This window comes from Mycetomoellerius zeteki, unplaced genomic scaffold (assembly GCF_001594055.1).
Source record: "Mycetomoellerius zeteki isolate Tzet28-1 unplaced genomic scaffold, Tzet1.0 scaffold221, whole genome shotgun sequence".
Taxonomy (NCBI): Eukaryota; Metazoa; Arthropoda; class Insecta; order Hymenoptera; family Formicidae; genus Mycetomoellerius; species Mycetomoellerius zeteki.
In genome coordinates, this window is record NW_017257184.1 from 2808774 (window position 1) to 2821558 (window position 12785).

At 38.2% G+C, this 12785-nt stretch overlaps 3 protein-coding genes across 6 annotated transcripts; 1 reads left to right on the forward strand and 2 right to left on the reverse strand.

The window, feature by feature from the left end:
• Positions 1-987: 987 nt before the first annotated feature.
• LOC108722983 (transmembrane emp24 domain-containing protein) lies at positions 988-2995 on the reverse strand. Of its 3 annotated transcripts, none has more exons than XM_018448390.1 (4): positions 2825-2995; positions 2613-2747; positions 1668-2014; positions 988-1568 (listed from the first exon to the last, which is right to left on the reverse strand). In XM_018448390.1, the coding sequence occupies exons 2-4, from the start codon at positions 2737-2739 to the stop codon at positions 1419-1421; spliced, it is 624 nt and encodes a 207-aa protein (XP_018303892.1). In that variant the 5' UTR covers positions 2740-2747; positions 2825-2995; the 3' UTR covers positions 988-1418. The 3 variants fall into 3 exon arrangements, with proteins under 3 accessions (XP_018303892.1, XP_018303891.1, XP_018303893.1); XM_018448389.1 differs by having other exon boundaries at positions 2613-2758; XM_018448391.1 differs by having other exon boundaries at positions 2807-2831.
• A 1940-nt stretch (positions 2996-4935) lies between these two features.
• Positions 4936-6691, forward strand: LOC108722981 (protein ABHD11). The gene is made up of 4 exons (XM_018448386.1): positions 4936-5245; positions 5472-5628; positions 5777-6142; positions 6354-6691. The coding sequence occupies exons 1-4, from the start codon at positions 5133-5135 to the stop codon at positions 6669-6671; spliced, it is 954 nt and encodes a 317-aa protein (XP_018303888.1). The 5' UTR covers positions 4936-5132; the 3' UTR covers positions 6672-6691.
• A 687-nt stretch (positions 6692-7378) lies between these two features.
• unc-119 (unc-119 lipid binding chaperone) lies at positions 7379-9669 on the reverse strand. 2 transcript variants are annotated; one of them, XM_018448387.1, is made up of 4 exons: positions 9157-9669; positions 8158-8271; positions 7615-7917; positions 7379-7519 (listed from the first exon to the last, which is right to left on the reverse strand). In XM_018448387.1, the coding sequence occupies exons 1-4, from the start codon at positions 9293-9295 to the stop codon at positions 7389-7391; spliced, it is 687 nt and encodes a 228-aa protein (XP_018303889.1). In that variant the 5' UTR covers positions 9296-9669; the 3' UTR covers positions 7379-7388. The 2 variants fall into 2 exon arrangements, with proteins under 2 accessions (XP_018303889.1, XP_018303890.1); XM_018448388.1 differs by having other exon boundaries at positions 7615-7914; positions 9157-9660.
• Positions 9670-12785: the final 3116 nt, after the last annotated feature.

A 12785-nucleotide genomic window follows, 5' to 3' on the forward strand; every position in this document is an offset into this window, starting at 1 on the left:
GGTCCATCGTCCGTAATCGGCGTTTTACCGGGACGATAAACAGCCTCCATTTACGAAAGAATGAAAAAAAAAGAAGAAAAATCCCGCCGCTCGTTAGAACCCCAGAGCCGCGAAGATGAGGAGATACGGTTTATTCATCAGCGCTTTCTTTCTCGATTGCCTCTCTTCCCTTTAATTATACCGTTACGCGTGATCGCCTCCCCCCCTCTCCCATCCTCCCTCCTTAATTGGCTTCTTCCATTCCGGAAAGCAATGCCGATCGCTCCCGCGGGCCGATTTCACTGCGACGGGCCTATTATTCGCCGACGAATCTCTGCGAAAAATTCTGAATCGGCGTCACGTTTCTCAAACAATATGTTCTCACACGTGTTAAGAACGATAATCGATAATCCGTTACGTCATCGCGTCGTTTCAACGACGTTGACAATGCGATCTCTTCCGTTTAACTAGGTCTGTTTTTTTTAGTCCTTCACTAGAATTCTCTTTCTCACTTTCACCGAATATCAAGCATATACCTATCTCACTTTTAAGTTCCAAAAGTGTATACTAGTTTAGCCAAAGAAAATAGACCTACTGTATTGTCTTTGTACGGAAAAAAATGCGACACAAATCCGACGAGATATACCTGTTAAATATATTCCCGCGCGCACCAATGCGGTAATCGTCATCGATTAATTTCCTCCCCCCGTCACCCTCTCCCCAATCGAAGCAACACGCGCAATCGATCACCTTAATTGCGGCAGATTCTGTTCCCTTTTCTCGACCACTGCTCAACGGGGTAACATTAATTGAAGGCCTTTACGCCACGAAACGTTGCTATCGAGAAAAATGTTAGACTCGACCTACGTTATCGGGTCCTTTGCGCGTTTTTTCTTCTCGCAGGAAATCGTGTTCCTATCGATTGTCTCTCCGTTATCGTCCCCGGTACTTTTTATCAGACAAATGTTGTTAATTAAACACGCGAGACAGGAAGGATAACTGATAAAGAACTCGTTCTGGATGAATATAGTAACTTTCAATGTTCATTAAAAGCATGTTTTACTAATAACTACTAATAAGTACAAAATGGAACTATGGATACTCATATCGCCAGCCGAATATAACAACTGACATTTAGAGAAAGATGCATGTGTATTTTTTCTCTTATTACAGACATATATTTCATTCTTCTTAACGTTCTCACTGTTGTGGAAACGTTCACGATTGCACGAAGCCTCGGATTTCGTCCCGTTACAAATTCTTTTTTTATTAGAAATCTTACAGTTGTAGGAAATATCTTAATGCTAACGATGAACAGTTTGGATTTAATCTCGACAAAGTGAGAGCGCATTTACCGATGACTTATTGTGAATGAGATAATTTAATTACATAGAAAAATGTACAATTGATTCACGTAGTGTATCATTAGTTATCCTAAATTACACGATTCTCCGTACCTCGAAGAATCGTTTCAAATAAAAGATTTGCCCTGTCGTTACGCATACCAAAACCATAGCTTCGAAAAACGCCCACACCACGACACGGAAATTTGTACTCTCATTGATCGCCCTGTGATTGCGATCGCGGACCTGAAATCGCAAAAAATACTCGTAAACGTTTAAATCAGATCGGCAAAGTAAACATCGATAAAGAAATGTGTAGGTTTTTGCTTCTCCATTAGTATATACCTGCATGTATTCTTGTTCGTTTTTCACACCCCACAAGCTGGTGCTCAAATCTTTGATCATATCATCTAACTTTCCATGATTGCTATCTCCATCCTGATTCTCCGCACCGGCATTATCCTCAGATTGTTTCCGATTTTCGTCAATGTCCATATTGAACATTACCACCTTCGGTGTCATGGTGCTCTTCTGATTACTGAAGCAGTAAGTATAAACGCCTGAAGTATGTGCAGCAAACGTGTATTTCCCACTGCTCTCCTGTTCGCCTTGGTAGATTATTCTACCGTCGGGGCCAACTATCTTAACGTCTATATCTAAGAATCCACCCTCTGCTATTTCAAATGTAAGACCTACAAACATACAAAATAAACGTAAACGATATTAGACCACATGTGAATATGCGACTAATTGTAAGTAATCAATTGCTGTCAAAAAAAGCTTAAACAGAGACGTTTATCAGAATTATATAAAACCTATTCTTTTTAGTTGAACTTCTTGTATACCACTCATCTCTTTCCTCTTTTTTCCCCCCAATATAAAAAAAAGGAAAGTTTAACCGACAAAAAGAAAGAGTTCAGCTGAAAAGAACAGACCTCCAATCGTTTAACTTTGCCTTGGTATAGCAAAATAAAATAAAGTAAAATCAGAGAAGTAAAATATATATCACATGCAAAATTTATACAATTCATATAAATTTCCATAAAAAAAATACAAAGTTTTTATACAAGAACTTGTCTGTAAATGACATAAGTAAAAAACAGTAGAGACAAATATTTAAAACGGTAGTGGCAAATATTTAAAAAAGTAAAAAAATCGATAAACTAGTAATTATTATATAACAATCAATAAAACAATTGATAAGATTAATCTAAATTATACTAATGAACAGTCGACGAAGATACTCGCTTAAAACGGAACAAAATGAATGAAGCGCAGTAGAAAACTAACCCATCTTGGTGCCGAATTCGACCTTATCGAAGAAGCATTCCTCGGCATGGGCGTCAACCGTGATGAAGTAACAACGTACGTTGACGATGGATAAGACGAGGAACAAGCACGAGCAAAGCCACCTCATTTTCTTCGCTTGAATTTTACTATATAATCATAAGAATGACATATGTTTCTATCCCGCCTATACCTACCGATCGCTCGCCACTCACCTCACTCACAGCGGCATGTTGCTACCACAGCGCCACGTATGCAATATGTATGCATTGCATGTCGCCACGTATCATGCGGAAATTAAAGTTTCTTCAATAAAATGTCATACATATATATATGTATAGGGCCGGTTTCATCTAGAAGGGTCTCCGGTTTCACCCACGCCGGTAATTCGTGCAATCGGGTTGCCTTCTTTAACGCACACTCTCGTGTATCATTTCATCCTTGTTTAACATTTGATGACAATGGCTGCGTTCAGCAGAACGTTTGTTTTGCAACTGTTGGAAGTTTCCTTCGCGTTAATTGGATCATACTTTTAGATCTAGAAGAATGGTCCTATCTCAGCAGACAATCATAAAACGGTTGCAAAACTGTTGAGTCTGCTGAACGCAGCCTATGGGTGCATTCAGCGGACTCAACAGTTGAGTGAGCGCTCGCTGTTATTGGTGTATTCTTTTAGATCATCCAATCATAATTTTAGATCTAGAAGAATACGTCAATAGCAGCGAACGCTCACTCAACTGTTGAGTCCGCTGAATGCAGCCAATAGAGGTTTGTCACGTAGTATGCTCCAACATGCTCCAACATGCTCCTACTATATCTCCTACTCACTCTACCAAGCGCGTTGGAGTGAGTAAAAGCTACGATAGGAGCATATTGGAACATGTTGGAGCATACGACGCGACAAACCTAATAATGCTGGAGTCCCATTAGGCGTATTTACTGCGTATCGCGTAACCGCGTAACCAATCAGAAGCGATCCGCTGCTGTGATCAACTGTGATTCGTATCTTACTGATTACTGATTGGTTAAGCGATACGCGGCAAATATGCCTCGTGGGACTCCAGCATAAGGATGGCTGCGTTCAGCAGAACGTTTGTTTTGCAACTGTTGGAAATTTCCTTCGCGCTAATTGGATCATACTTTTAGATCTAGAAGAATGGTCCTATCTCAGCAGACAATCATAAAACGGTTGCAAAACTATTGAGTCTGCTGAACGCAGCCGATGACACGATGCTCGCGAGCGTATGAATGGATGCATTGGGTGCATTCGGTACTACAACCGCTCATTGAGCGCTCAGTGAGCTCTTGCATCTGATTGGCATATTCCGTTAGAACTAAAAATATAGACCAGATTCAAGAGCTCAGTGAGCGTTTGTATCTGTTTGGTCTATATTTTTAGTTCTAACGGAATATGCCAATCAGATGCAAGAGCTCACTGAGCGCTCAGTGAGCGGTTGTAGTACTGAATGCACCCAATTACGATCGTTACGATTTAGTCGGTAATACAGACGGCTTTAGGATAATTAAAATACTCTAGGGCCGGTATTCATAGTCAGTTCTTATATTCAAGACCGTCTTAAGTTCAGTCTTGAGACGAACCAATCAGAGGGCTGTATTAGCATCTTAAGATATTACTTAAGACGGTCTTGAAATAAGATCTGACTATGAATACCGGCCTAGAACTTCCTCAAAATGCTCTGTCTGCTCGAGATATCGATATCGTTATAAATCTTTCGAAAAGTGGAGCATATCAAGTCAATTGTTATTTTTAATTATCATTTTAGGATCGCTAAACAGGAAAATGATTCTGAAACCAAAACAAATGATACTAAAAATTTTTAAATGATAGATCTTCAATTTCAATATGACAAACGTAAAAGATACGAAATATCTTTAAATTATGATGAAAGTATTGCAAAGTAATGTGGGGTCTACAATAGAAGTCGTAGCAATCGTAGGATCTTAAGTCGTAGAAAATTGACCAATCACAGTCGAATATGAGAAGAATAATCAACTGTGATTGGTCAATTTTCTACGACTTAAGACCCTACGACCGCTACGACTTCTATTGCAGACCCCGCATAATTGTCTCGAATCACCAATTTGGATTGGACGAAATTACAAACCCACAAATTGATGCAGTAACGCTTACACCCAGTTTCACCAAGCCAATTAAACTTAATCGATGATTAACTGTCAACCGCAATTGGTCAATTCTACTAAACAGCAAACGCGATTGGTCAGTCAACGGCCGATTAAGTTAACTGGTTTGGTGAAACTGGCTCATAATGTATATTCGCCTTGACTCACTCTGGTCTATGAATTCAAATGTATGCTGTAAATTGGCAACAAAAAATGAAGAAAGTTATGTTATAAACACCGAGGCGTGAGGCCGCTAAGTCTGTTTTGGATGGTTTTCGATAACAAGAATTTATAAATAGCAATCATGCGCGCTATCAGAGGCCTCTGTGATTGTTAGATAAAGAACAGAAGATACGTGCGAGTGTGATTGGTATCTTAATAATGATAGGCCGAAATTTATCAGTGTTCCTTCCGTGGAGGAAACCCACCTTGCATCGCTCGGCTAAAAGTCTGCATTCCTCCTGTCGCCAATGTTTGCGCAGCAATTTATTATTGTGAGTATTCGCACAGTGGGATGCGGATTAATTTGTGGCACCTGTTTCTAACCTAAGTATTTTCATTTCAATTATCATTTCTGAGAATTAATTCATTTAAATGAATTTACAATAGTTCAACATCTTAACGTTCTGACCGTTATGGCGCTTCTTAATTTAAAAATTATTATGTTTAACATTAGCGGTCTTTCAATCTTATTATTGTCTAAGTATTTTCTTCTTCAAGAACCGTACCAGTAAAACTCGCTTACACTTCGTACGAGTCAGTGAAGGAACATGAGCAAGATGTGAAAGAACCTATTATTATAATGCACGGTCTCTTTGGCTCGAAAAACAATTGGAACTCGTTGTCGAAGGCGATTCATCAAAAGACTAAGCGCAAGGTTATTATTAGTACTCTCTGATAATCTATGAGATTAAACTTGAATTACAATAAATTTGTTAATATCTCTTAACATAAGACTATGCATTTTATAGATCGTTATTAGTATGAAATAATTTTGTGTTGCGCTTAAGAAAATAAATGCATAGGTCATAGCAGTGGATGCTAGAAATCATGGTGATTCTCCACATTCATCAAACATGTCATACAAGGACATGGCAGGGGATATGATTCAACTTTTGAAAGACCTAGGCTTTAAGAAAGCCGTCCTAGTTGGCCACAGTATGGGTGGTTCGGCTGTTATGTATACCGCATTGAATTTTCCACAACACGTTAAAAAATTGGTGGTCGTTGATATGTCTCCTGTGAGAACTAGCCCTAATCTTATGCAAATGGAAAGGATTTTTGAAGCCATGCGTTTGGTGATGGTGGACGGAAGTTTCACCCTGTCAAAAGCACGAAAAACAGTGGATCAACAACTGTCCAAGTCTATTAAATCTAGTTCGATGCGTCAGGTAACATTTCTTCTGGTTTTATTTTACTTTCAGCATAATGCCTGTTTCTTCTGCCAATGTAGATTAGCTTCAATCTTGATTCAACTTATGCTTTTCTCTTTTAAAAAATTTTTTTTTAATTCTCTAAAAAGATATAGTTGAACTAAGATTAAAATTAAACTACGTTAGTAGACATGAGCATAAGAGTCATATTTGTATTACGTTTGTGTAGTTCATACTGACAAATTTGGTGGAAGCAGACGCGGGAAAATACAAATGGCGAGTTAATTTGCCAGTGCTGGAGCAGGCATTCTCGACTCAGATAGCTGTATTTCCTAATATAGGCTCAAAAATCTACAATGGTCCTACGTTGTTTGTAGGCGGTGCTAATAGTGATTATATTCAAATGAAAGATCACGATTCAATCAAGAAACTATTTACCATGGCGGAATTTCATTATATTGATGGAGCAAGTCACTGGGTTCACGCAGATAAGCCTAGCGAATTCGTCGATCTTTTAACAACCTTTATAAATTACTCGGCCTTGTGATATTTGTGAATATGTAGAAAAAAAGTCAAACATCCTTTGTAAATATATACGTGTATTTTGGATGAACTTCACAATATTACAGAACAATGTGAAAAGTATTTAAACAATAATAGTCGTGTAAGAGTGGAAAGAAACTGTAAGTTATGTAATTGCGACAGAAAAGCGCCGTTGAGCATCAAAAAACGCAATTCCTAATTCAGTTTGCCCTCCATCGCACATATTACCGTGGAAATTGTGAATAGGCTTCAATGATTAGAAAGCTCGTGGAACTAGATGTAATTCCACTCAGAGGCCACGTGTGTCAATGTGCTACATGTGCTTAAGTAACGATATTCGCTGCTAGCGAATGCATCGCGTAAGGACAGATGCCATTAAAGAGTTTATAAAATTAAATATCACTTTGATTCGTTAATAATTTATAAATAAATTACTGTTCTTTTATACTAAAGAAAAATAGGAACTATTCAATTTGTCAACAAATCAAGTATAGCTTCAGATTAAAGCATTTCCGTTGCAACAGTAATCGCGTGTTCATGGATCATTTGCTGATCTGCAAATTTTTAAGCTCGTTTTGTGCCGAAACACGAAATGTCAAACGCTAGCCAAATGTGCAAACCGATCATCATCATCATTATCATCGCTGTAACATGTAACCGTGATATATTTTTGTAATCCTATATATATCACTTGCAATAATACTAATCAACAAACTGCACATTACAATACATCGTGCGTTGTATGCCCACCGTTGTAAGCGTAGTCGGCCTTATTGTGCATCACAAGCTGATTGTCGACGAAATAAAAAGAATCGGATCGCGTCTCGAATGGATTCGCGATCATTTCGGAAACTGAAAAGACATGCATGTTGTTTAGAATTATGATTTTTTCGCCGTACAATTTCAGGTATATGCCGAATTTGTTGAAATTCGTTTTAGCGACTCACCTAGATCCGCAGGCAACGTTGGAAACTCATAGATGTGTTCGCATGTGTTTTTGCTGTTTGGTATGCAGAATCCGAACTGAAAATCGAAGGTTTTCAGCAATCTGTCTCGGAAAAAGTGCCGTTCTATCATCCGAAAGTTATTGATCGGCTTAGGCCCTACTAGAAATTCAATTGTCGCTCCGACCGTCTTTAACTTCAGAAATTGTGGCGTAAATTGATATCGCACAAAGCGTCCCGTGTTTGCATCTTCAGATCCGAGTTCTTCGCAATCTGGTTCCGGTTCTTGATGAACATCGCATTCTGCTAAATTACAAAAAATTAAAAATATAGATGTGTGCAATTGATATTTAAAGCTCGATTTATATTTAAATCTACAATTAATACTTTGTTTTTTCATAATCATATATATTAAAATTTTATTATACAATTTTGCATTGTATAACATTTAAATAATATAATCCCACAATCACTTTTTTACTACATAGGAGTCTTTAAAATATTAAAATTAATTATAGAAAATGACATCTAAAATATGTTACGCACCACTAGCGGGGGGCTTTGTTATTTCAAACAGTACAGCTCCAGTTTCTAGATCCCTAATTTGGAATCTCGTGAAGTCTATGTCGTAGATATTGGCCTCGGGAGAGCAGAGATATTCTATAAACATATTGTTATCTATGTAAGTGAAAGTGATTTGACAAGCAATAAATGTTAACCCTTAGTACCACAATTAGGTCACATTTGTGTCCTGCACGAATCAAAAAATTAAAAGCATCGAGTAATTAGTAATTATCAAATTAGTTTATATACAATTCTTATAAATACTTTCTAAAGAATATATGTAAGAATCACTTAATAATTCTTGTATATTTGTTAAAGTGATGAAAATTAAGTTAGGACACGAAGACTCATTTTGTGTAGTAAAACATTGGAAGATCATTGTTTGTATTAAGGGTTAAAAGAGTAGAAACAGGCAAGTATTCATAGGCTGCTTTCCTTTTAGGAGACAGTCGACACAAGTTTCGCTCTATCTTTGTCACTCTCTGAATGTCAAGAAGAATAGAACGACGCTTGTGTCGATTTGTGTCATCAAATGGAAAGCAGTGATAGTAAGTTCTTATATTCAATACCGTCTTAAGTTCAGTCTTGAGATGTCACGAATCAATCAGAGGGCCGCATTAGCGTCTTAAGACATTACTTAATGCCTGGTTTATGTTTCGGTCTTAATCCTAAAATCCTAAAATTTAACCAATGGAATACAGATTTCAGTTAGGACCAATTAAGACTGGCAGACCTATTGGCTGAATTTTAGGATTTTAGGGTTAAGCATAAACCAGGCATAAGATGGTCTTGAAATAAGATCTGACTATGGATACCGGCCACACAGATGCTTTTCTTTTATATAATAAAAAAAAAAAACAGTCAACACAAACGTCATTCTATCCTTCTTAACAATCCCTTTCAATCCATTTGTGTCGACTGTCTCCTGAACGGAAAGCAGCTACTGAAGCAGTGGTATTTAAATTCCAAGTACAAACATACTGTCCGTGATAGTGGGCAATCGGAGCACCATTTCCGGAGTCACCGGTCCACCCTCGGTACCACCGTCAGTGCCGTTTTCTGCGTTGTACGGCGCGATAGTTCGCGACTCGCTCGACTTGTTCTCGCTGTCCACGCTCATAATTTATTCACGAGACTAAACGTATTTGTATATGGAGTCGCTAACGTTTGGCATTCGGTCGAACGGGAAGGATTGGCCGGAATGAAGTTCACGACGGCAGCGTCGATCGACATCAATCTCGTATACTTTATCGCACGTTCACCGTTTTGTCGTCGACTTGTTCGTCGCGTTGCCACGGCCACGTGTCATCTTAGAGTCCTCGGTAGTCATTATCGATTACGTTGACGATTGATTACGACTTTCTCGGACAGGAATAAATTGTGAACACATAAACAGCGTGATCGCCGTGATGTGATCAGCCAAACAACGCCGCCATATTGTTGGTCTATTTTTTTGTACATGCGCACTGGAATTTCATATTATTATGCTATTAGCATACTATTAGCTACCAATTTTTGGTTATTGTCGTCAACCGTCGTATAACCAACTGGAAGAGATGTTCAGATATTTACGACATGGTTTAAGTTGGTTCTATGTTAGTTACAAGCTTGTTGCGATAGTCAATCTAAAACATCAATTTTTAAAGGTTGCACCATTAATTGTTGCTGCACGAGCATTTTATTGTACGCCCACGTGGCGTACGTATACCACGATGAGATACTTTATTGGTTTGTTTTCATCAAATGACAGAATCCCAGATAGCCAATTAGAGAGAGTCTGTAGAAAGTAGATTTTTTAAATGCTGCTACACACTGCCAACAAAATAATAACAGAATTGTTAGGCCGGAATCAGACTACGCATTGAAGATCGAGATTGAAGATTGAAGATTAAAATTTGACCAGTGAGGAAAAAGGAATTTTAGCTCCTATTGTTTTGATTGGTCAAATTTCAATCTTTCAATCTTCAATCTCAATATTCAATGCGTAGTCTGATTCCAGTCTTACAGAATTATGGTCGCAGCACAGACTCTTGCATAACGCATAATGTACAGTGCATAAGGGAATCGACCAATCGAAATTCTTCTTTTCCATGGAATGGAAGGAAAGGAAAGAGTCTGATTAGTTGATTCGCTTATGCACTATGCGTCAAGCAAGAGTCTGTGCTACGGCCTTTAGATACATAATAATGGGTGCATTCAGTCAGTACCACGACCGCTCACTGACTACGTTTACACCGTGCATTTAGTCCGCGGCCTATACAATAGACGTCCTTGTTTATCCTGCATATTATACAAAGACACCTATCGTATAGGTCGCGGATTAAGCGCACGGTGTAAACGTAGCCACTGAGCGCTCAGTGAGCTCTTGTATCTGTTTGGTCTATATTTTTAGTTCTATACGGAATATACCAATAAGATGTAAGCACTCATTGAGCGCTCAGTGAGCGATTGTAGTACTGAATGGCTGCGTTCAGCAGAGAAAGCAGCTTTGCAACTGTTGTAAAATTCTTCAATACGATTGGTTCTTGCTTTTGGTTCCTTACAGATCTAAATGTATAAACCAATCATATTAAAGAATTTTACAACAGTTGCAAAGCTGCTTTCTCTGCTGAACGCAGCCAATGACTACGTTTACACCATGCGTTTAGGCCGCGTCCTATACAATAGATGTTCTTGTTTATCCTGTAGGTTAAACAAGGACATCTATTGTATAGGCCGTGGCCTAAATGCACGGTGTAAACGTAGTCAATGCACCCACTAGCTGCATTCAGCGGACTCAGCAGTTGAGTGATCCCTCGCTGCTATTGATGTATTCTTCTAGATCTAAAATTTTGATTGGATGAGCTGAAAGAATACATCAATAACAGCGAGCGCCCATTCAACTGTTGAATCCGCTGAATGCGTCCACTGGCTACGTTTACACCGTGCATTTAGGCCGCGGCCTAAATGCACGGTGTAAACGTAGTCACTGTTGACAGACTGTTAAAAAAAACATAACAGAATCAGATAATGACTACGTTTACACGGCTTGATTTACGCCGAAGTTATAACATCGATGTTAGGAAACTGACCAATCACAGTCATTCCATTCTTCTGAGAAGTAGCTATGGTTGGCCAGTTTCATAACATCGATGTTATAACTTTGACGTAAATCGAACCGTGTAAACGTAGTAAATGTTGGCAGGATCTGCTCGGTTTCTGTCAACGATTTGCCTTCACATTATGTCGATAGGCGATATTAATAGAACACAAATCTAATGCGGACGCAGTTGATAGCAGACTGTCATTTTCTGCTCGAATCAGAGAGTCGATTGCGTATTTTGAAATAAGGTGAAAATTACAAAAATGAGTATATTTATTAGATATTGACTAATTAAATTATGAGTATTCTAGTAAATTTACCCACTTTTGTAATTTTCACCTTATTTCGAGATACACAATCGACCCCCTGCTGACAGTCTGTTACCCAGTGAGAAATGACAATGGAATCGACATCGAATCGATTCCATTGTCATTTCTCACTGGATAGAAGACTGTAAATATTTTGCTATCTGGGATGGGATCGTGCCTCCATATGGTGTTGCCCATAGTCCTTATATGTTTATAAGTCCTTATGATTGTTAATTCGGAATCAGACGTATAAATAGGATATTGAAAGTTATCTTGGTAGTCGCGTAATGCACTGAAAAAAATGCATGTAATTTTACATGGAAATTTACAATTTCCAGTAAATTTCCGAGCATATTTATGTAATTTAGATAATTTTCCAGTCATATACGTGTAATTTCCATGTAAAATTACGTACATTTTTTTCAATGTGGCCTCACACATGGTGGAAGGTCGAGTCGATCCCTTCCACCATGATCTCACATGTAAGAATTAAATTGTCAATGAGGGGGAACTTGTTTCTGTTTTATTTATGAACATGTATTGTTTCACAGTTGTGTGAGGTAGACAACAGGTAGACATACCGTGAATACAGTACAATGTGTGGAATTCGGCAAGAAAAATTTGCGAAATTGGAAGGAGGTACCCACGATGGAGTGTTCAATCAGACCATGACGTCCTTGTTTACAATGAGATTCTTGAGGAACTTGAGATCTTCCTCGATATGTGCATTGATATACATACATATGCAGAATTCTCCAATTGTAAAGACGGTAGATGGTAGACGATGTAGTTTTACATTTTATCAATTCTTTCGCTACAATGCATAATTTCTGTGGCCGTTTACGAAACCGCGAATGCAGCAGGAATTTGGGATCGTTTATAATGGTGCCGATTATTTTTGCTGCTTAATTATACTTGTGTATGTGTTATATTATCGTTCAGATTGGGGAAGGTATGAGATGCCGTGTATTTAAAATTGACGTAAAATCCCGTATCCTAATTTTGATACTTAGGCTGCATTCCGTTTAACACACACACTCGTGGAATCATTTCATCTTTGTTGTTTATCAAATGTTGAACAAGGGCAAATAATGCTCGCGAGCGTTGAGAGCGTTAAGTGGAACAGGCAGCTAATCTGATGTTTACCGTAAAATAATGAGTAAGAATGTTTTGTACATACAATTTTTTAATTTTATTATTATTATATTATTATATATATT